Genomic DNA, 21,818 nt, shown 5'->3' on the forward strand with positions numbered 1-21,818 from the left:
ATGTCAACACTACCGTAGGAGGTATTTACTCCTTTAATAAAGAAATGGATCCTTCTCACCAATGACTTAGTCGATACCCTTCGAAATTGCTCTTAAAGCAATAACCTAACCATTTCATAATCAAGTTGCCCCTAGTCTTGAGGAAGCAGACTTCTGTCGTTGGTATGGTGTGATTAGTGTGAAGAAGAATCTTTTTCTGTATTGAAGGAAGAAGAGTAAGAAAAAGAACAACTGTTTCAGCATGTTGTTTTTGCAACTGGCATTGCCCACAAGGAAAATTAGGTAGCCCATTTGTGAATAATGCAAGAAAGAATCATTTCAGGGTTGCAAAGCGGCCTCATAAAACATGACACTTTGAGGAGTCCTGGCATTTAAGCCAGCAGCAAGTTGCATTTTAGGACCAATTTCCATTTAAATATCTTTAGTATGGACTCCAATATCCCAGCATAGATAGTAGGGTAAATAGCCAAGATTGGCTGATAGAGGCACATGACATGAAGCTACTTGGCAGCTATGTACATAAGTGAAGGTACTAGTTGTTGCTTAGGAAGCACAGAGGGTAAAACTGAAATCGAAGAACCTACTGGTAGTGTGAAAATCGAATCATCGTTTGCAAACAGATCATCCTGGTGTCTTCAGGAGCAGTAATTTTAGGGCACTTACAATGTTAATTAACAAGGTACCCGGTTGCTTACATCTACATGAACTGGCTACGAACGGTCACCAAAGATATCCTTCAAGAACCAAGAAATACAATGCTAAAAAAAGGCAGGCATTTTTTTATTCCACGGAGGGAAGTGGGACACGCCCACATGAAAAAAACACAAGCAGATGATTCCGTAGATATCAGAGTCTACGCTAATCGTTGAATGGCTGAACATATCAAACGGTGACTAAGACTCATCTATTACCCATAAGAATATACCCCCCAATTAACATCCAACCACATATCCTTGCTTTCCCATTGTTTCCTTACTTGGCTATTTGCTTATTTTTTTCTAATTAAAAAATCTCATTAAATCTTCAATGAAATGTGGAGGAAAGACAGGGAAATAAAATTTCAATGCTGCAAATTAGTTTGAAGCCTGCAGTAAAAGTAACCAGCACAAACGAGTTTAAAAAAAAAGATTTCTTTATTCTACAGTTAATTAAAATTAGTCATTCAAAATAAAACCCATTTGCAATATATGATAACCATGCATTGACAAGTTAAGTTTGCCTCTGCCTCGGGGTGCACTAAGCCATAAGTGTGAGTGCACAGAAAAAAAATCAGATTGCAGTTATCAAGAGATCAAATAAATTATTGAAGCATGTCGTACTTGGGGATGCATGTTTAAGACTATTCTCATATCATTACCTGTAGAATTAGTTCTTGTAATTGCGACTGTTTTTGCTTTATTCGTTCAAGTCGTCGTTGCCTCTCCACCTTAAAAAGAAAAATACTTTTAAATTGACTTGTATTATTTTTGGTTATATAAATTATCCACTACAAAAGCACAAGTTACTACTTGTGTAACTATATATCTGTAAGAGACATTAGTTAGTGATAGATTCCTTACCTTAGAATATCACCAGGCGTCAGACTGGATCCGGAAAGTTTTGCTTAGCAGTACCCCTGAGCATCAGTAGGTGGTGTCCTGCGGCTCCGCATCAGTCATTGGCGTCGTAAGCGCTGAGAAGACGTCACAGGGACTGCTTAGGCGCCACCCATGCGCACTGACGTCAGTTCTGTACACGACTTTCCCCGCCAGGTACACAGAGCCATACAAGACACTGACCATTGGTGCATAAAAACTAGGGCCCTAAAAAGCGATGACCTTAACCCTAGTAATCAGTTTGCAGAACGGGGAGGATGGGTGGGGCTGTTAGGAATCTACCACTAACTAAGGTCTCTTACAGATATATCGTTACACAAGTAATAACTTGTGCATCTGAAAGAGGCACATTAGTGGTAGACTGCTTACCTTAGAATAGATACCCCAGCAATACCAACCCCGGTGGAGGGTCTGCGAACAAACTTACACCAGGAAGTCACGGACAACAGAGCGGCCAAAAAAGCTGTCTCTTCGGACTGGACTGTCAGGGCAGTAGTGCTTGGTAAACGTGTGCAGCGAGGCCCACGTAGCTGCCTGACAAATGTCCTACAAGGGAACGCTGTGTCCCAAGGGAGTAGTGGCTGCAGTGGCCTTGGTTGAATGGGCACGCAGTCCGACAGGAGGCTCCTTCTTGGCCAAGGAAGAACATGCTTTGATGTACAGAACGACCCACCGGGAAATGGTACGCTGGTGTACAGCCCGACCTTTTTTGGCGCCCACGTAGCCAACAAAGAGCTAATCATCCACCCGGAACTGTTGTGTACGCTGCAGAAAGAATGCGAGCGCACGACTTGGGTCCAGACGGTGGAGCCTCTCCTCTTCCCTGGAAGGATGCAGAGGCGGAAAGAAGGTGGGGTAAGCAATTGAATGCCCGATGTGGAAGGGCGGGACAACCTTTGGCAAGAAAGAAGCACGGGTCCATAAAACCACCTTGTCCGGATGAACTGAAAGGAAAGGAGCTCACTCACTCTTCTGGCAGAGGTGATAGCTACGAGGAAAGCCGTCTTTAAGGTGAGAAGACGTAAGGGACAGTTATGAAGGGGCTCAAAGGGAGCGCACATCAGGTAAGTCAAGACAAGATTCAAGTCCTACTGAGGCATTATGAAAGGCACGGGAGGGAACGTGTGTTTGTGTAATGCCTTTGAGGAAACGGTTAACAACCGGGGACTTAAAAAGAGACGGTTGATCAGGAAGCCGGAGATTGCAGAAAGATAACATTTGATACTGCCCAGAGCAGAGCCCTGCTGTGCCAAGGACAGAAAAAACAAAAGCATCTCAGAAAGGGGATCCACAGCCTTTGCTGTGCACCATGCCACAAATGTGTTCCATAGGCAGGCGTATATCGTTTTATTGGAAGGACGCCTGGCTGTCAGAATGACATTACCGACTTCGGGAGGAAGGTCGAAAGCAGTCAACTGTCGCCGCTCAATCTCCACGCATGGACGTGGAGGCTGGACAGGTGCGGGTGAAGGACCGTCCCCTGCCGCTGCGACAGAAGATCCTCCCAAAGAGGCAGACGGATCGGGGGAAATCGATGCTCATACTGAGTAGCTCGCGATACCATACTCTTCGAGCCCAGTCCGGAGCCACAAGAATGACTAGGGCCCAGTCACGCCTGATCTTCTTCAGCACTCTGGGCAGAAGTGGTACAGGCGGCAAAGCGTACAACAGACCGCAGCTCCACTCGAGACGAAAAGCATCGCAGAGCGAGTGCCGCCTTGGAAATTCCAACGGGCAGAACTGGTGACATTACACGTTCTCTTTTGTGGCATATAGATCTAACCAGGGCTCTCCCCACTGCACAAAGAGACCTTGCACCACATCCGAGGTCAGATGCCATTCGTGATCCATCATGCACCGGTGGCTGAGTTTATCCGCCCTGGCGTTCAGAGAACCTGCCAGGTGGTGAACCGCCAAGGTAATGCCTTGATGTTCCAGTCATGTCCAGAGGCGCAGAGCCTCCTGACATAGGGTCCACGACCCCACCCCGACCTGTTTGTTGTGATTCCACATGGCGGTGGTGTTGTCCGTGAACACCTGCACCACACCCCCCAGCACAGAGGGAAGGAATGCCTTCAGTTCAAGTCTTAATGCCTTCAGTGCAGGTCGGAATGCCATCAGTGCAAGTCGGATCGCCCGCAGCTCCAGAAGGAGGCCCAGGAGCTGGAGGGCCATCCTGACTGAAACCCGGGACAGAGGCTGAAAGATCGGAATCATAGCCTGAATATCCAGGACTGGCTGCTGGGGAAGATATACCCGAAACTACGTCGAATACAGAACTGCTACGATGAAGGGGAGCTTGTGAGAGGGACTCCGGTGTGACTTCGGCAAGTTGATGGAGAACCCCAGCAAAAGCAGGAGGTCGGCGTAGTCTGAAGGTGGGTGACGACTGCCTTCAACAACCAGTCATCTAGGTAGGGGAAGACGGACACCCCTGACCTGCGCAGATGAACTGTGACCACCGCCATCATTTTCGTGAACACCCGAGGGGCGCTGGTAAGGCCGAAGTGGAGAACGGTAAACTGAAAATGCTCCTGACCTACCGTGAACCGCCGGTGGGCCGGCAGGACGGGGATGTGAAAATATGCATTCTGCAAGTCCAATGCTACCATCCAGTTTTCGGGGTCGAGGGCAGCTAAGAACTAAGCCAGAGTCAGCCTCTTGAACTTCTCCTTCCGGAGGAAGCGATTTACGTCCCGGAGGTCCAAGATGGGACGCAGACCCCTTTGTCCTTCTTGGGGACCAGAAAGTAGTGGGAATAAGAATCACTCCCTACTTCCGGCCCAGGAACGCACTCGATGGCCCCCTTGGCCAGGAGGGCCGTAACTTCCTGTCAGAGAAGAACCAAGTGATCCCCCGACATGCGGTGGCACCGAGGTGGCAAGGCTGGAGGGGAGGACTGAAAGGGAAGGGAGTAACCTTGACAGATTATCTGCAGCACCCACTTGTCTGATGTAATCTTGCGCCAGTGGGGGAGGTGGTGACGGATCGTGCCACCCACCGACATGGGGTGCTCCCTGAAGCTCAGATTAGGAAGGTTTGGAGGGGAAAGCAGCAGGGGTGGAGGGGGACGGACCCGCACACTGGTTCCCCGACCCACCCCTGCGAAAACCGGGACCACGGCAGCGCTGAGGCTGGTTCTGTACATGCTTGTTGGAGGGGCGTGCCTGGGTGCCTTTAACTTGGCCATGAAAGGAAGGAAAACCAGGAGAGGCCGGGTTCTTAGCAGAAAGACCCATGGACTTGGCCGTAGCTCGCGAGTCCTTAAAGCCCTCCAGTGCACTGTCAGCCTTGTCGCCAAACAGGCGGGTGCCATCAAAAGGCAGGTCCATGAGTGAGCTCTGGACATCGGGCGAGAAGCCAGTCCAAAGCAACCAGGTGTGGCGCCGCAACACAACAGTCGTAGAACTCACCCTGCCCAATGAGTAGGCGGTGTCCAACCCACACCGAATGGCAAACTTAGCCGCATCCTTACCTTCAGCAATCGTCTGTGAAAGGACAGCCTGCACCTCCTCAGAACACTGAGGCAACACCTGAGCAACAGCATCCCACACCGCGTGTGAGTAGCTGCCCAACAAGCAGGCAGTGTTTACTAACCACAGCCTCAAGCTGGCCAAAGAGAACAACCGCTTCCCAAACTGGTCCATTTTTTTTTTTTTTTTTTTTTTTTAGAGTCCAGCAGGGTCGTGGGAAAGGCACTCTGCGACGTTGAGGCCTGATTGACCAGGCTCTCAGGCGTAGGGGGAGTGGTCAAGAAAGCGGGGGCGCCGGTCAGTGGCGTCTGCCGACGTTTTCATCCACCGGGCCCCCCGTGGCTGGCCTCGACCAAGTGCCCAGGAGGACCTCCATAAGGGCGCATTAAAGGCAAGCAACGGCTCTGACAAAGTAGACGCCGTCTGGAGCACCTTGGTGAGGAGGTTGGTCTTGAGAGCCACCGTGGGGAGGTCAAAGTTGAGGGCCTCAGCAGCCAGATTGAGCACCATCGTGTAGGAGGCACCCTCCTCCATGGTAGGCGGGGAGAGGCAAACCCCGGGTCAGATGAGACATCGAGGTCGCCTGCATCCTTCAAGTCGTCCACCCAATCTTGCACGGAGTCACAATGCCGGGGAAGTGGGTCCTCGGACCCTTCCCAGTCTTAATCTGGTATAGAGGGAGCCAGTCGCGGCAGCAGAGCCGGAGAAGAGAAGAACAGCATCGGGAACTGTGCCGCTGGGGCCGGACCGGCGCCGCCTCCCAATGCGGATCCCAGGTCGGAACAAAATGGTCCTGGAACCGAGGCAGGGGTGGGATAAACGGCACCCAGTGCAGCGCAGAGGGCAGCGCCGGGGCCGGAGCCGGCAACGCTACACCTCGTGGCACCGGGGCCGGAGACAACGGCGTAGGATCCTGTGGCGCCGGGGTTGGAGCTGGTGGCGGAGCCACCGGGCCAACAGGATCTGGACACTGGACCGCGGGGCCCGAGGCCTAAAAAGGCGGTCCATGGCAGCAAGGAACTCTTGCATCTGTTCGGAAGTAGCCGACAGACCAAGGTATAGCTGGTAGGCAGCGGGACTCCCAGGCTCCAGAGGAGCGACGGGGGGACGTCGGAGAGCGAACACGCTTCTTTGACTTCTTTTTATGGAGTCGCTTACCGGAATCGGAAGGTGAAGACTTGGAGCCTGAGGAGCGACGGCTCCGGTCCCCCTAGACCTGGAGCGACAATGTGACGAATGCTGGACCTCCAGCAATTTCCGGCTCTGCGCCTGCAAGCCTTGGTGGCCATGGCTCGATGGTCCCGGCGGTCCCGGGAGGCGTGATCGGTCTCCAGGCAGTAGAGGCAAACATTGTGGGGGTCCGCTACCGACATATTACAGCGACAGGACCCACAAGACTTAAAGCCAGGCATCCCTACGTGCACTAGGAGAAAAAATGGGGGAGACAAAGGTCTCAAAATAGCAGTCAAAAAGTGACTAAAGTGAGTGCTCAATACGGATCTGCGCTTGCTGGTGCGAAAAAAGAAAACTGATGTCAGCGGGCATGGGTGACGCCTAAGTAGTCCCTGTGACGTTATCTCGGCGCTTACGACGCCAGTGACGGACTCAGAGCCGCAGGACGCCACCTACTGACACGCAGGGGTACTGCTAATCAAAACTTTCCGGATCCAGTCTGACGCCTGGGGATAATTCTAAGGTAAGGAATCATCACTAACGTGTCTCTTTCAGATCTGTAAAACTTGTCCCTTCAAGAAAAATCAAGAAACTAAAATGTGCCCCACTAAGACATGCCTGCAACTGTGGTTTGGAGAAGATGGGCATATCCTCAGATAGACAACCTTTGTAAATTTCTCTGCCAACAAGAGCATCTCAAAACAGAATTTTATCTTGAATATAGGTTTAAAAACGTGCAAGTCCTGCAATGATGTAAACTTCAACAGTTTACAATTGAGATATCTGTGAAAAGTTTAAATCCCACAAAATATTATCTTGTGTCTTATTGGGTTTGTTACCAGTAGTGATCAAGTTTTAACAGGGACTTGGAAAAACAGGTCACAATTGACAGCTATGAATAAGAAAGATCGATTTTACTGGGGAAGGATCAACTTACTTTTAATGAGGATGGTTAATGCTATTCCTTAATGCTACTTTATTCCAATAAAAGAGGCCCTAGACACAGACTAGCATAAGAAACAAAAACAAAATTATCAACCTTAAACCAGTCTTATCCTTGGACTTCTCCTAATACAAAAGAAAGGGATTATCGTCCACCATAGTAAAAAGAAACGGTAGATTTCAAGAGCAACAAAAAAAGTGTTAATGCAGTAGGACACATGTTACCCAAACAAATAGGGGATGGGTAAATGGTCAGCAACACAAGATAAGTAGTTTTGGATCTAATAAAATGTGAATACATGCTGAAAGAGCATAATGTAGCAATGATTTGACACAAGGAGTAACAAGTCTTTCAGTATTTGCATTATAAACATGATTTTCCAAGATGTAGAGTGCTCTAGGCGACACGTGGTTATATAAAAATCTCTAGTGGTGCCCAAATAGAATGAGCAAATGCTACAATAGCAATGTTAGGTACATAGCACATCTGCCAATCGTATGATCTCTTGGTACCACTTGTTTGTCTAGATTGCGGAATGCTGCAGTGCTGTGAACTGGATTGTGCATTATCTGTAGTGTGCATGCTAAGAAGAGTCAGAAACACTGTCTTTGTCCAGTCTGATGCAAGATGCGTCAGGCAGAGTATTGGGCCTTAAGGCGTTGTTGAGCCCATACAGGCAACACCCTTTTGTGATACTGCTTTCAGCTGAGAAACCCTCAATATGCATATTCGAGAGATAGAGAATGGGCAGTGCTTACAAGGGTCATGCCTAATCAAGTGTAGAACAAGCCAATCGTCAACAGTCTGTCAACATTTAGATGGCCACCAGGTTGGCGGGGGGGTGTCTGGTGTCAGTGTTTACCCCTCAGGTGAGCTCCCAGTCCTTTACTTTAAACTCCTATAAGGCATCACCTGACAAATACCACAACCCTCAAGGAAACGAGAGTCCAAAATGCAGACACAAAAAACTGTTACCGCTTAATGAGGAATTGTTTCCACTGAAAGAAGACTGCTTGGCAAAAAGGCAAAGCTTTCTAATTGGTCCGTTATCCCACTAGTACCAAGGAACACAGTATGGAAGGCACTCTAACTGAACGGGACAAAGCACAGACAGAAAAAATACAACTGATTTTGTCTATGTTTGTAACAGTAACCCAACCAAATCAGATGGCACCAAAAATAGTTTTTTTAATCAAGAACACAATTGCAGGAGGAGGAGCCAAGCTCGCGACCGTGATGGCCGCGTTGTAGCTCGGCTCCGTCAACCTTCCTGCCTGAACCATAAATCCTGTACCTTATCCTGCCCCGAGGAGACACATTCGACGGAATATGGGACTATGAAAGGCTGCTTGCACTCACCGTTTGTCCCGGGTGCTCCTGGGTGCCGCGGATCTTGAGCTGTGCCCTTGTTTGCTCTGGCGCCTCCGTGGCGTCCAGGCCGGGGACTCGCCTGCGACGGTCGGCCGGAGCGGGGTATCGACGCCGACTCCTGGTGGAGGAGAGGAGTCGGCTGGAGAGGCCAATGTGCGGTTAGACAGGTGGCGACTGACCGGGCCCGGTCTGGTGGCCCGGGGGCCCAGCTGCGGGCGCTGCCTCCCTGGGACGGGGGTTGACCGTACAGGAGGCTTGTCCCCCCTTTGTTCTCCTGTCCGGCCATCTTGTTATGTTATGTTATGTTAGCTACATTTATTTTGCGCGCAGCTGCTCCAGCGAAGGAGCGTCCTGGCGCATGGAAAAGGTGAACATAACACAACGCGAGGAAAAAAGTGAGAGTCAACATAAAAAGTTTAAAACAGGTAGGTTTTCACGGCCCTTTCACGGCCCTGCGAAATGCTAGTAGATCCTCTAAAAGGCCCTTCGCCCGGAATCGGCAGGCGGCGCCCATGAGACGGTGGCGCCGGCTACCCCCAGTGTCTTGGAGACCCATCTTTCTGCACCAAGATTGCCATTAGCGGGAACCGGCGAGATTCCGCCGAGCCTTGGTTGACGGCCCGGATCGGGGTCGGGGAACGTAGCGGCCTCATTGCGCCGACAAAATGGGGGTCGGCGCCCCGGGTCTCGGACCTGTTGGGGGCGGCGAAATTGGCCTGTCGAACTGCACGTTGGCTGAAGAGTGTGGGAGTGAGCCAACGATTGGCGATGTTTTTGCCGCCTTGTGTTCCTGGCGTGCAACCATGGCTTCTGCCGCAGCTGTGCAGGATAGCGGCTCTGCCGCCGGGCTTGTTGAGTTGCCCCCCATATATGCAGCCCGACCGAGGGAATGTGCTTCTTTGTCTCCCCCGGCTGTTGAAGAGAATGCGACCGCCGTTCATCTGAGAGTTCAAATGTCTGTTGCCTCAAGTCTCCAGGAGGTTTTGCTTGAGGTGGACGTGGCAGAGGGCCCCACGCCGGGGTCCGTCCAGGTCAGTCTCGCTGGGTTACCCGGCGGTTTTTTGACTCGAAATGCTTGGAGGAGGTCCAGTGATTGTTCCGCGGGGGTATCCTCCCCCCTTTGGTCGGCGGGACTGTACCCACGCTGCCTGCTGCTCCTGACGTTGTTCTTCGCCAGTCTGGTCCGAGGCCGCCATTATCTGTATTGCTGCTCGAGACTTGGATCCCCTGCTTTGCACTCTTGGCCTGCCTTGTTCCGATCCTACGCACACTCCGTGCCTAAAGTACTGGTCAGGAGAGGACAGGGATGAGATGGACTCGCCTCGGCGGACTGCTAATTAATGTGTGGATATGTGGACTTTTCGCAGCTGTAACAGTATGACCAATTCCTCTTCATGTTCCTGATGTTTGATTTTGTGTCGATTTCATCTCGCCGTGGGTTCTAATTGTGTTGAGGCGGGGGGTGGGAGCTGACTGTTTGATTGCATACCTCCTCTCCCACTGTTTTTTTCTTCCCCCTTTCCTTCTTATTTTTGTCTGTAGTGTTCTTTCTTTACTTTCAGATTCTTCTACATTTCGGGTTCTATTTAGGGCGACAGGCACGCTGCTGGGGGGGTAGGCCGTAGCCTTCTGCAGGGGTGCAGGGTGGTGTGGGTGGGATGGGGTCTGTATATTGTTCGTTTTTTTCTTTTTTCTTAGTTCTATGGCTCTTTTGTATCCCTTTATCGGGACGCTGTGTCTGCACGCATGCCCCATGGGGTGTTTGTTAACAGTGTAGGACGTGAGTTCTTCGCGTTAATGATAATGATAGCACACTTACACATCCTACTTGCCTCGATCCCGGTTGCGGGTCTATTATTGAGTGCCTTATCCGCCATGGGGCGCATGCTGCGACGCTGCGTTCTTTCTTCACTGTTTTTCACATTCCTTCTTTTACCCTTCCTTCCTTTTCCCCTTCTTTGGGTTAGTATAGCGGAGGCTATCTTTGTGTTGCAGTTCTGACTTCTTTGATTGGTACCAGCACATATTCAAGTGGTGACGGGTGGACGGTGGGCAGCGGTGGGAACTGATTTGCAACGTGGGAACTATGCGTTGTCTTCGCCAATTGTTGCTACTGCTTCTGACTCTCACTGTTCCTTTGTATTGCTGCTTCGCCAACTGCCCGCCATGGGAATTCGGAAACTAATAGCTGCAATGTTCCTGCTATACTTCCTATTATAATATAAAATTAACCTTCTCTTATCCTGCTCCTATCGGTTACATTGGGACTTTTAATGTTTACTGATTGCTTACGGAATGCTGAGGAACTGCTGGAGAATTTCTATCCTATTTTGTGCGCCCGTAATGTGTTGTGGCCGGCCTGACTGGTTGTAGGCCCGTATTTGTACGTTTCTGCTTGCACAATAAAGGTTTTCAAAAATTAACAAAAAAAGAACACAATTGCAACGTCATAATTAACCAAACATTTTTACTGTAACTAAACAATTTTCAGCTCTGCGAAAGTTGAGGGGCTCATGACATTAAGGCTGAAACAACGCTGAATTAGAAGCTTTTTTTGGGAACCAGTTACACACTACCATTTCGTAGGTTACTCAATAAATGAAATTAATGAATAACAAAATGGTAAAGTTTATGCCATTCATTATTGCTATCAAACAAAAAACGGTTCAAAGCCGAAGGGGTCCCAGGGAAATTTTAAGACCGCACAGGATTTAATCCCCAACACTTAATCGCAAAACAATATGAAATCCTGGGGTCTATTAAAGAAATCAAAGAGTGTGGTGAACCACTACTAGACAGTTTGGGAACAAGAAAAAAACACTACAGAACCAAAGACTAATACCACAGAGCTAGCTGAGGGCATCTCCCTTTTAAGGACTAAATCCCTCACTCACTAGAGGTGACATGCTTCATCTGGGGACCATTACTTTCTGTCTCACCGTTGCGGTTTAAATCCATACCGCTGGTGTACTGTTTTTTAATCCTGGTAGGGGCTTATCTAAATAAACCATCATTTTTACGCTCTTTAACTAGTTTTAACTTCACTATCCTCACACGTTTTGTTTCGTTGCACCCTCATTTACACAGCTGCCTCTTCACATGTGGATTTAGAATGTGAATGTGGATTTTAGCGCTTAGTCAAGTCATAAGTCAAGTCATAAAATTTGTATAGCGCACTACATACCCAGAGGGTTTCAAGGCGCTTAGGAAGGGGGGGGAGGATTATTTGTCAAATATCCACGTTTTAAGCTGCTTTCTGAACGCTAGGTGGTTCTGGGTGAGGCGAAGGTAATCGGGGAGTGAGTTCCATGTTTTAGCAGCCAGGTATGAAAAGGATCTGCCTCCCATGGTGGTCTTGATGATGCGAGGTACAGTGGCGAAGGCTTGGCTGGAAGAACGTAGTTGGCGGGAGGGGGTGTAGAAGGACAGTCGAGAGTTGAGGCAATCTGGTCCGATGTCGTAGAGTGATTTGTGTGCGTGGGTAAGCAGTCGGAAAGTGATCCTGTTATTGACGGGTAGCCAGTGGAGGTCTTTAAGGTGACCAGAGATGTGTTCGTTGCGTGGGATGTCTAATATGAGCCTGGCTGAGGCGTTTTGGATTCGTTGGAGTTTCTTCTGGAGTTTAGCGGTGGTACCTGCGTAGAGGGTGTTTCCGTAGTCCAGTCGGCTCGTGACCAGAGCGTGGGTGACTGTTTTCCTTGTTTCGGAGGGGATCCAGCGAAATGTTTTTCTGAGCATGCGAAGAATGTTGAAGCAGGAAGAGGATACGGCGCTGACTTGTCTGTTCATTGAGAGTGAAGAATCCAGGATGACGCCAAGGTTCCGTGCGTGGTCTGTCGGGATGGGTGCTTTTCCGAGGGCTTCCGGCCACCAGGAGTCGGCCCAGGCAGAGGGGGATGTACCTAAGATGAGGACTTCTGTTTTGTCTGAGTTCATTTTCAGACGGCTTTGTTTCATCCATTCGGCGACTTCTTTCATTCCTTCGTGTAGGTTAGTTTTGGCGGTGCTGGGGTCCTTGGTGAGAGAAAGGATCAGTTGAGTGTCATCCGCGTAAGAGATGATGTTGAGGTTGTGTTGGCGGGCGATGGCCGCGAGGGGGCTCATGTATACGTTGAAGAGGGTGGGACTGAGTGAGGATCCTTGAGGTACGCCGCAGATGACTTCAGAGGCCTCGGACTTGAATGGAGGAAGGCGGACTCTCTGGGTTCTTCCGGTGAGGAACGAGGTGATCCATTCAAGTGCTTTTCCTTGGATTCCGATGTTATTGAGGCGTTGTAGAAGGGTGCTGTGGCAGACTGTGTCGAATGCTGCAGAGAGGTCGAGGAGGATGAGGGCGACTGTGTCTCCATTGTCCAGTAGAGTTCGAATGTCGTCTGTTGCTGCGATGAGGGCGGTCTCAGTGCTGTGTTTTGCTCGGAAGCCAGATTGTGAGGGGTCGAGGGATTTGTTGGCTTCGAGGAAGGCGGCGAGCTGGTTGTTGACGGCTTTCTCGATGACTTTGGCCGGGAAAGGAAGAAGCGAGATGGGGCGGTAGTTTTTGAGTTCGGTGGGGTCCGCTGTTGGTTTTTTCAGAAGGGCGGTGAGTTCAGCGTGTTTCCAGTCTTCTGGGAAGGTAGCGGAGTTGAGGGAGCAGTTGATGACGTCTCGGAGGTGCGGTGCTATGGCGGAGTCTGCTTTGTTAAAGATGTGGTGAGGGCATGGGTCTGTGGGGGATCCAGAATGGATGGAATTCATCAGGCGGATGGTTTCCTCAGTGGAGATTGGGTTCCAGGCGTTAAGGGTGTTTACGGGGGGAAGATGGTCAGCAGATGGTAGGGTGGGTTGGTTTCCGGGTTGGTTGTCAAAGCTGTTGTGGATGTCTGCAATCTTGTTGTGGAAAAAAGAGGCCAGGGAGTCGCAGAGGGTTTGAGAGGGGGTGATGTCGTTGGAGTTGGCCGAGGGGTTGGAAAATTCCTTGACGATGTTGAAAAGTTCCTTGCTGTTGTGGGCGTTGTTGTCAAGTCGATCCTTGAATGCTATTTTCTTGGCTTTTCGGATCAGTTGGTGGTGAGTGCGGGTGGCGCTTTTGAAGGCGTCCTTGGTGCTGGTGGATGGGTCTTTTTTCCAGGCCTTTTCAAGGGAGCGGCAGAGTTTCTTGGATTTCTTAAGATCATCGTTGAACCATGAGGCCTTCTTTCTGCCAGGTTTGCTTTGACGTTTTTTCAGTGGTGCTAAGGTGTCGGCGGTGTTGGATAACCATAGGGTGAGGTTGGCGGCGGCTTCGTTGGCGTTAGAAGAGAGGGCTGGGGAGTTTCGAAGGAGCGAAGCGGAGATTTGGTCCGTGGTGATTTTGTTCCAGTTTCTTTGCAGGGTAGGTTGGAGGTGGATGTTGGGTTTTGGTTTGTTGTAGGTGAAGTGAACGCAGCTGTGGTCAGTCCAGAGGAGGTCCGTGGTGTGGCTGAAGGAGACATGATTGCTGGATGTGAAGATGGGGTCGAGTGTGTGACCTGCGATGTGGGTGGGGGAGGTGACTAGTTGTTTAAGTCCGAGGTTGCCGAGGTTGTCCACGAGGGTGGCGGTGTTGCGGTCATTGATCCTTTCAAGGTGAAAGTTGAGGTCTCCCAGAAGGATGTATTCTTTGGAGGGGAGCGCGTGAGGAGTGATGAAGTCCGTGATGTCTTCACTGAATTTTGCGCGGGGTCCTGGTGGTCTGTAGAGGAGAGTGCCTCTGAGTGTGGTTTTGGGGTCGATGTGGATCTGGAAGTGAAGGTGTTCGGAGTTGACGAGGTTGGCGTCAGAGCTGGTTGAGATGCGGATTGATTTCTTATGGACGATAGCGAGTCCTCCTCCTGTGTGGCTGGTACGGTCTTTGCGAGTAATCTTATAGTCTTCAGGGATGGCAATGGTGATGTCTGGTGCGGAGGAAGCATTCATCCATGTTTCCGTAAGGAAGGCGATGTCCGGAGATATGGTGTCTAGTAGATTCCATAGGTCAATGGCGTGTCTGTGGACCGATCGGGTGTTGAGAAGGATGCATTGTAGGTGGTTGGGGTCGGGAATCTGTGGTGTGGTCGTAGCGGAGATGTTGTCGGTGCCGCTGAATTTGCAGGAGTAGCAGGAGAAAGGTCCATGGGTGTGTCCAGGAGCGGCTTGGACGCAGTTGGGGGCGCGACCGGGGTTAAGGGCTAGGAGGGAGGCGGCATCGTAGGTAATGCGGGAAGGCTGGGTGACGTGAGGGGCAGGGGGTCTGGCGCTGGGCGCGGGCCAGGCGCGGACGGGCGTAGACGGGCTTACCTTTGGCGCACCTTCGGCGAGGCCGTAGCGTGTGGATGCTGCGCGTGGAGGCATTGGCCATAAATGGATGGTGGAGGGGGCGGAGCGTGGGAGGGTCAGCAGCTGGGAGGCGGTAGCAGGGAGGAGGGGCGGGCCAGGGGACACACAACAAGATGGAGGGTCACAGGGCACCGGGGGCTAAAGGCTAAATTTATTAAACAAACACAGCGCGAGGCTGAAATAAATAAATAAATGCAGCGCGAGGCGGAATTAATTAAATAAATGCAGGTAGGGAGCACTCTGTTCGTGGGTGGGAGGGTCAGCAGCTGGGAGGCGGTAGCAGGGAGGAGGGGCGGGCCAGGGGACACACAACAAGATGGAGGGTCACAGGGCACCGGGGGCTAAAGGCTAAATTTATTAAACAAACACAGCGCGAGGCTGAAATAAATAAAGAGACCTCTGGGTGATAACGCGCTATATAAATTCATATTAACATCACATAGCATATCCTACCAGCTATTCAAACCATCCCTGAGCTCCTCCCTCTCAGAGAGGGGGTTGTATCCCCCAGAGGAACTAGGTTTTTCCTTTGAGAGGAGAATCCCAAATATGAAGCATGTCACCTCTGGTGAGTGAGGGATTTCGTCCTTAAAAGGGAAATGCCCACAGTTAGCTCTGTGGCATATAGTCTTTGGTTCTGTAGTGTTTATGTTTATTGTTCCCAAACTGTCTAGTAGTGGTTCACCACACTCTTCTATTTCTTTAATAGACCCCAGGATTTCATAATGTTTTGAGATTCATTTTTTGCTAACCATTTTTTAGCCTTAAAGAAGTGGCATGACAGATCCATTAGAAACATAAGAAAACAAGTTACTTACCTGTAACTTCAGTTATCCAGTATTGGTATCTTTCATAGATTCACATGCCTGAATCATTCCCCGTCGTCGAGGCGGGAGTCCCACGGTAAATAAAGCAGTGCCAAAAGCACTCTGTAGTAGTAAGCCCTAGAAAAGGCCTGAGGTCTATATTATAGTAGCCCATCTACATCGTTATGCTAAAAGGACCAAAGTCTTTGCTCCAACCAATCAGCTTACAGCACCCCTGCAGAGCCAGCTCTCCTCAGATTTTCGTAGCACAAGTGGGAACAAGTATCCCCAACTTAGAGAACTGACTCTCCGGGGAGGAGGGTGGGTGCATGTGAATCTATGAAAGATACCAATACTGGATAACTGAAGTTACAGGTAAGTAACTTGTTTTCTTATCCAGTATTGGGGTATCTTTCATAGATTTACATGCCTGAATCAGAATAGCAAGCAGTAAGCCAGGCAAAGTCGGTTGCGGTTGGTGGGAGACTTATTGCAGTGCACCCCCATGAATGTATCGTCAACAACCAACAAACGCCTAGATATTAATCTATTAATAAATCATGTTCAAGTTCAACATTGAAATTGTGCATTTTCCTTCTGGAAAGAAATCTTAAGCATCATACAAAAATAGACAACATGTTAGCATGTGTCTGCATATTTAAAATAATCTATTGAATTGCATGTACTTTATATGAAATAAGCCAACATTAGTACCTGAACATACTGCTTATGGAAACAGGTGACGTATAACAGCTTGGCCCACTGCCGCATCATCCTGATTTGCTGATTGTAGGCAGTAGTGTCTTGTAAACGTGTGGACATTCTTCAATGTCGCAGCACGGCAAATGTTCTCAAGCGTCACTCCTGCAAACAAAGCCGCAGACGCTGCCACAGCTCTTGTGGAATGAGATCGAACAGATCTTGTCAATGGTCGATTAGCCTTGACGTGGCAGAATTTAATAGCGGATGCGATCAATCTTGAAATTGAAGCTTTAGCAACCGCTTTCCCCAATGTAGTCTGGCCATAAGCTACAAACAGTTGATCTGACTTTCTCAAAGTCTTGGTTCTCTGAAGATAGAATTTTAAGCATCGTTTGATGTCCAAAGAATGCAATGTTATTTCAGCCGGGGTTGACGGGTTAGGAAAGAAAACTTTCAGCTTGACAGGCTCATTTAGATGAAACTGGGAAGGCACTTTCGGTATGAACGTTGGATTCGTTCGCAAAGTGACATAGTCCTGGGAGAAATGTAAAAAGGGCTCCTTTATGGTGAAAGCTTGAATTTCTCCCACTCTTCTTGCGGAAGTTAGCGCCAGTAATAAAGCAATCTTCCATGTCAAGAACTTTAGGTCGGCTCTATGGATAGGCTCGAACGGATGCTTCATCAGCTGTGATAGAACCGTGTTGAGCTCCCATTCCGGTGGTGAGGGCTTCACTGGGGGATAAGCTCGGAACAGACCCCTCATAAATTGTTTGATTAGCGATGAAGAGCAGAGTGATTGAGTGTTAGCCATCTTTCTGTACCTAGATAAGGCCGCTAAGTGGACCTTTATTGACGAAAAAGAAAGACCAGATTGCGCTAAATACAATAAATAGGGTAAAATTCTTTTCTGCTGGCGTATCTATAGGGTGTAAAGCACTAGAGATGCACCATGCGCAAAAACGCTTCCACTTGAGACGATAAGTTTTTAATGTACTCTGGGCTCTTGCCTTCTCTAAAATGTCTCGGCAGTCCTGAGGAATTTGGAGATGTTCGAATTCTAGGAAGTTAGGAGCCATGCGTGCAATTTCAGCAATTGAGGATCTGGGTGAAGTACCTGACCCTCGTTGTGTGACAGTAGCTTCGGAGTTACCCGCAGTTTCATCGGTGGTTCCTGAGAAAGTAGCATGAGTTCCTGAAACCAATACTGGCGAGGCCACTTGGGAGCAATGAGGAGAAGGCGACAACTCTCCATTTTCATTTTGCGCACCACTCGTGGAATCAGAGGGATCGGAGGAAAAGCGTATGCATAGGTCCCTGACCATCGCATCGAAAGGGCATTACCCCTTGACCCCTGTTTTTTTTTTTTGTAAGACGTTTATTAGTATTCAAAAGTGCAGTACATATAGCAAAGCCTACAACCCTGCGGGCCGGCTGCAAAAGAGCGGTAGATCGTGAGGGTGAAGGTCTGCAGGGGAGGGTGTGCTGTTGCGCCCCACTTGTCTCTGGCATGTAAGATTTCAGGTATTATGGTCACATTACCTTCGTTCAGCAAATAAACAGTTCCATAAGTGACGTCTTATTTTACAATTTTTCTAGAACTAAGCCATGAATTCAGCAAACTAAACAGACCAGTTCGTATCGGCGTGTCCCAATGTTCCTTTCGCGGCTGCGCCGCGTCGTGTCGTGTCTGTCCTGCTTGCACAGTGCTAAAAGGAGACTCCTCTAGACGGTGTGGTGTACACTGATAATGCGTCAGTACATTAGGGGGTCAGTGGTGCGCATGCGCAAATGATCGCGGACTCGAAGTGGGACAGCTCCTGTGGGTCGTGGTGTCTCGCCGGCCTGGCTAGCGGCGCGTGTAGCAGTCAAGTGGAGTAGCCTAGCTGTTGGTGTGGCAGATGTCGCCCGCGCCTGGACTCGCTGTCGGGGGCGCGGTTAGTGGCGTCTGTCCACCGTGTCGTGGACGGTTGTTGAGGCTACAGCCGGTGATCAGGAGTCCGATACTACAAACATGTGAACATATGAGGAGAAGGGGTGGGGTGGGGGGGGATAGGGGGGGTGGAGTGTACTTGCGGGAGCGGTGTCAACGACTTGGAGCTGGGGGCGAATTATGAGGCGGTGTCTGCTGGTGAACACTCGTGTGGGTGGCTGGCCGTGTCTGTGGTCTGCGCGCTGGGTAATCGGTGTCCAAATCGGGGGGGGGTGGGGGTAGGGTCGGGGCACGATGCGTGGTGGTTCCGTCTACTGAGCTGTCGCCCCCGTGGCGCTCGCCCAGCACTGCTTTCTCTACGTGAGCCCTCTGACTGCGCCCTCCCCCTGCAGGGACCCCAGGATGCCATCCCAGAGCTGTGCAATCGGGAACTGCCTCAGACCTGCTATTTCCTCCCGGTGAAGTGCCGTAACCTCTGCTCTGGCCCAGTTAGTGAAGGATGCGAACCAGTGTGCCGGGGTAGGTGGTTCCCGCCGCTTCCAGTGCCTAGTGAGCAGCCGCTTGGCCGTGATGAGGCCCAGATCCCAGAACCGGGCTTGCGTTTTGTTCAGTTTAGTCCTTTTATACAACCCAAGAATGCATGCCTCCCACGTGTCAGGCAATCCCGGGCCTGTGCTGTGGGTCAGGAGTGATGTCACTTCCCCCCAGTACGTAGCCAGAGATGGGCAGTGCCAGAGCATATGTAGGATGTCCGCGCCCAGCAGGTCACATCTGGGACAAGCGGCAGTGTTGATCGCGAAATACTTATTTATTCTATCTGGTGTTAAGTATGCCTGGTGTAATATGTACAGCTGGATGATACGGAAGCGGGAGTTGCGGGGGACGTTCACAGGGCTGGCTAGAACCAGGTTCCACTCCTTATCTGTCCAGTCCCTCCCTCCCTCGGTGCGCTGCCCATTTGTCCCTGATCTGCTGCGTGGGTTTTTGTGTGTGGATGAGAAGCGCCTGCGCTAACCAGTGTGTAATGTGTGAGCCTCTGCCCATTACATGCAGGTATTGGATCAGATGATCCATCGGCGGCTCTTCCTGGATGTCCCCCCAGGAGTCAGTATATGCCCGCAGTACCGACGCGTGGAGCAAGAATTGCCCAGCGGGCAGGCCCGTGCCCTCCGACAATTCCGCAAATGGAAGCAGGGCCCCGTCAGCATACAGGTCGCCCATGGTCTCTACTCCGGCTGCGTTCCAGTGTTCCAGGTTGCGTGGCGTGACCATCCCACTCCTCCTGGGGGTGCCCATCAGGGGGAGGGCAGGAGCATACGGTCCGACGTTCTGCGTCAGTTTCAGGCTACGGACAAAGCATTTGCGGGCCACAGCCATATGTAGGGGTAGAGGGTGGGGTCCCTTGGTCAACGGGTGAAACAGGGCGCACACCTGGGGGTGGGTCCATTGGTAGTCCGCAGTGGCCGTGTCGTCGAGATGTGTGTCGCTAAGCCAGTACGTCACCCATTGTAGCTGTGCAGCTAGGTAGTATAGCTCCATGTTGGGGACTGCCAGTCCTCCCTCCGCAGTCGGGGAGTACAGCTTAGCCAGTGCCACGCGCGGGCGTCCCGCGTTCCAGATCAAGCGGCGAAGCATTGATTCCAGGTCGCGGAATATCCGCGAGGGGACATATGGTATTCGCGAAGTGGTAGAGCAGCCTGGGGAGCGCTATCATTTTGGATAGTGCTATCCGGCTGGGCACATTCAATGGCAAAGTTTTCCAGAAGGACACCTGGGCTCGCAATGAGAAGATAGCACGCACCAGGTTACCCTCCAGTATGTTCTGCGGATCTCTGTAGATGTGTAGCCCGAGGTATTTGAACGTGGTTGGGTAACAAGCGAGCCGGGCCCCTCCAAGGCGCACATCACATTCCTCCTGGTCTTGGCTGAACGAGTAGATTCCGGACTTGGTCCAGTTGACCCTAAGGCCCGAGACCTCCGCCAAGGTCTGGAAAATGTCCGACAGCTCGGCGGGTACCGCGGTAAGGTCCCGCACATAGAGCAGCAGGTCGTCCGCATAGAGCGAGACCGTATGTGTTCCATCGGCCAGCGGGATCCCCCATTCCGCTCCTCTGTCCCGTAGTAGAGCCGCCAGGGGTTCAATGGCTAGAGAGAAAAGGAGGGGCGACAGGGGGCAGCCCTGTCTGGTGCCCCTGCGTACCCTGACCCTCTCTGACAGCAGCCCGCCCGTCCGCACTCGGACACTGGGTCTCTGGTAGAGCAGTCCGACCATGTCCGCGAAGGCATCACCTACTCCGAATCTGTCCAATACCGCCCCCAGATACGGCCACTCCACAGAGTCGAAAGCCTTCTCCAGGTCCAAGACCAGACACCCCGATCTAGGCCAATGCGTCGCGGCCGCTTCCTGAACCCGGAAGAGGCGGCGCAGGTTGCGGGAGGTGCTCCTCGCCGGCATGAAGCCATTCTGATCCGCATGCACCAGGGTTGGGACCTCTAGGGCCAAGCGGCGGGCCAGGAGGGAGGTGAAGATTTTATAGTCGGTGTTCAGCATGGCTAACGGTCTATAGGACCCCATGTGTGTACCGTCCCTGCCTGGCTTCAGTAGTGAGACCAGGTTTGCCTCATTGAGCGAGTCTGGGAGCGCAGAGTCCTCAATTGCATTGTTGTACAATTTGAGCATCTCTGGGATCAGCGTGTCCGAATATGCCTTAAAGAATTCGGCGGGTAGGCCATCCGGGCCAGGGGACTTGCCGTTGGACAGTGCGAAAATGGCTTCGCGCATTTCTTCCGGTGAGAATGGTGCCCCTAGAGCGTCCTGCTGTGCGTCTGAGGGAGGGCAGTGGGATGTCTACAAGGTAATCCGCAATGTAGGCCGCGGAGACCCTCAGTTGTGATTTTTATAGGGCCTGGTAGTGCCCCACAAACGCTTGATGTATCTTGCTTTGGGTGTACACTATCTCTCCCTCAGCTGTACGGATAGCGGACACAGGCTCCATGCGGTTCTCCTGTCTGACCAGCCAGGCCAGTAGCCTTCTGGGTTTGTCACTGTATTGGTGCACCCGCGCCGAATGGGCCGCGAAGTTAACGTGCCGTAGCCTTTCCAGCAATGCTTCATGTTCCGCTCGGGCCTCCCTCAGCCGGTCTCCTGTGCCACCCACCGCCTCCTGTTCCCAGCAGAGTAAGTCCGCTTCCACCCTGCGCAGTTCTACCTCCAACTTCCTCTGTATGCTTCCCTGAGCGCTCAGGCAGTGTCCCCGTATCACCACCTTGAAGGCGTCCCACTCTACTCTCGGGGAGGACGCTGTGTCTGAGTTGTCAGTGAAGTATTGTGCTACGCAGGCCTGCAGGGAGTCCCTAAAGGGGGCGTCTAATAGCAGAGCAGGTTGTAGCCGCCATGTGGGGATGGGCGGGTGCGGGCGTTCCCAAGCCATGTGTAGGGTGTGGGGGTTGTGGTCAAAATGTGTCCGGCCTAGGTATTGGGAGTCAGTAATGTGTGGCAACATTTCCGTTGAC

At 51.1% G+C, this 21,818-nt stretch overlaps 1 protein-coding gene across 8 annotated transcripts in view; it reads right to left on the reverse strand.

The window, feature by feature from the left end:
* Window positions 1-21,818, reverse strand: part of TFDP1 (transcription factor Dp-1) — a 531,476-nt gene that overhangs the window by 131,015 nt on the left and 378,643 nt on the right. For all 8 annotated transcript variants that reach the window (XM_086934690.1, XM_086934693.1, XM_086934687.1 and 5 more), the window contains exon 8: window positions 1,358-1,426. In XM_086934690.1, coding sequence (XP_086790816.1) covers window positions 1,358-1,426 — 69 coding nt within the window. The remainder of the gene's footprint in view (window positions 1-1,357; window positions 1,427-21,818) is intronic.

This window comes from Lissotriton vulgaris, chromosome 8 (assembly GCF_964263255.1).
Source record: "Lissotriton vulgaris chromosome 8, aLisVul1.2, whole genome shotgun sequence".
In the NCBI taxonomy this organism is placed as follows: domain Eukaryota; kingdom Metazoa; phylum Chordata; class Amphibia; order Caudata; family Salamandridae; genus Lissotriton; species Lissotriton vulgaris.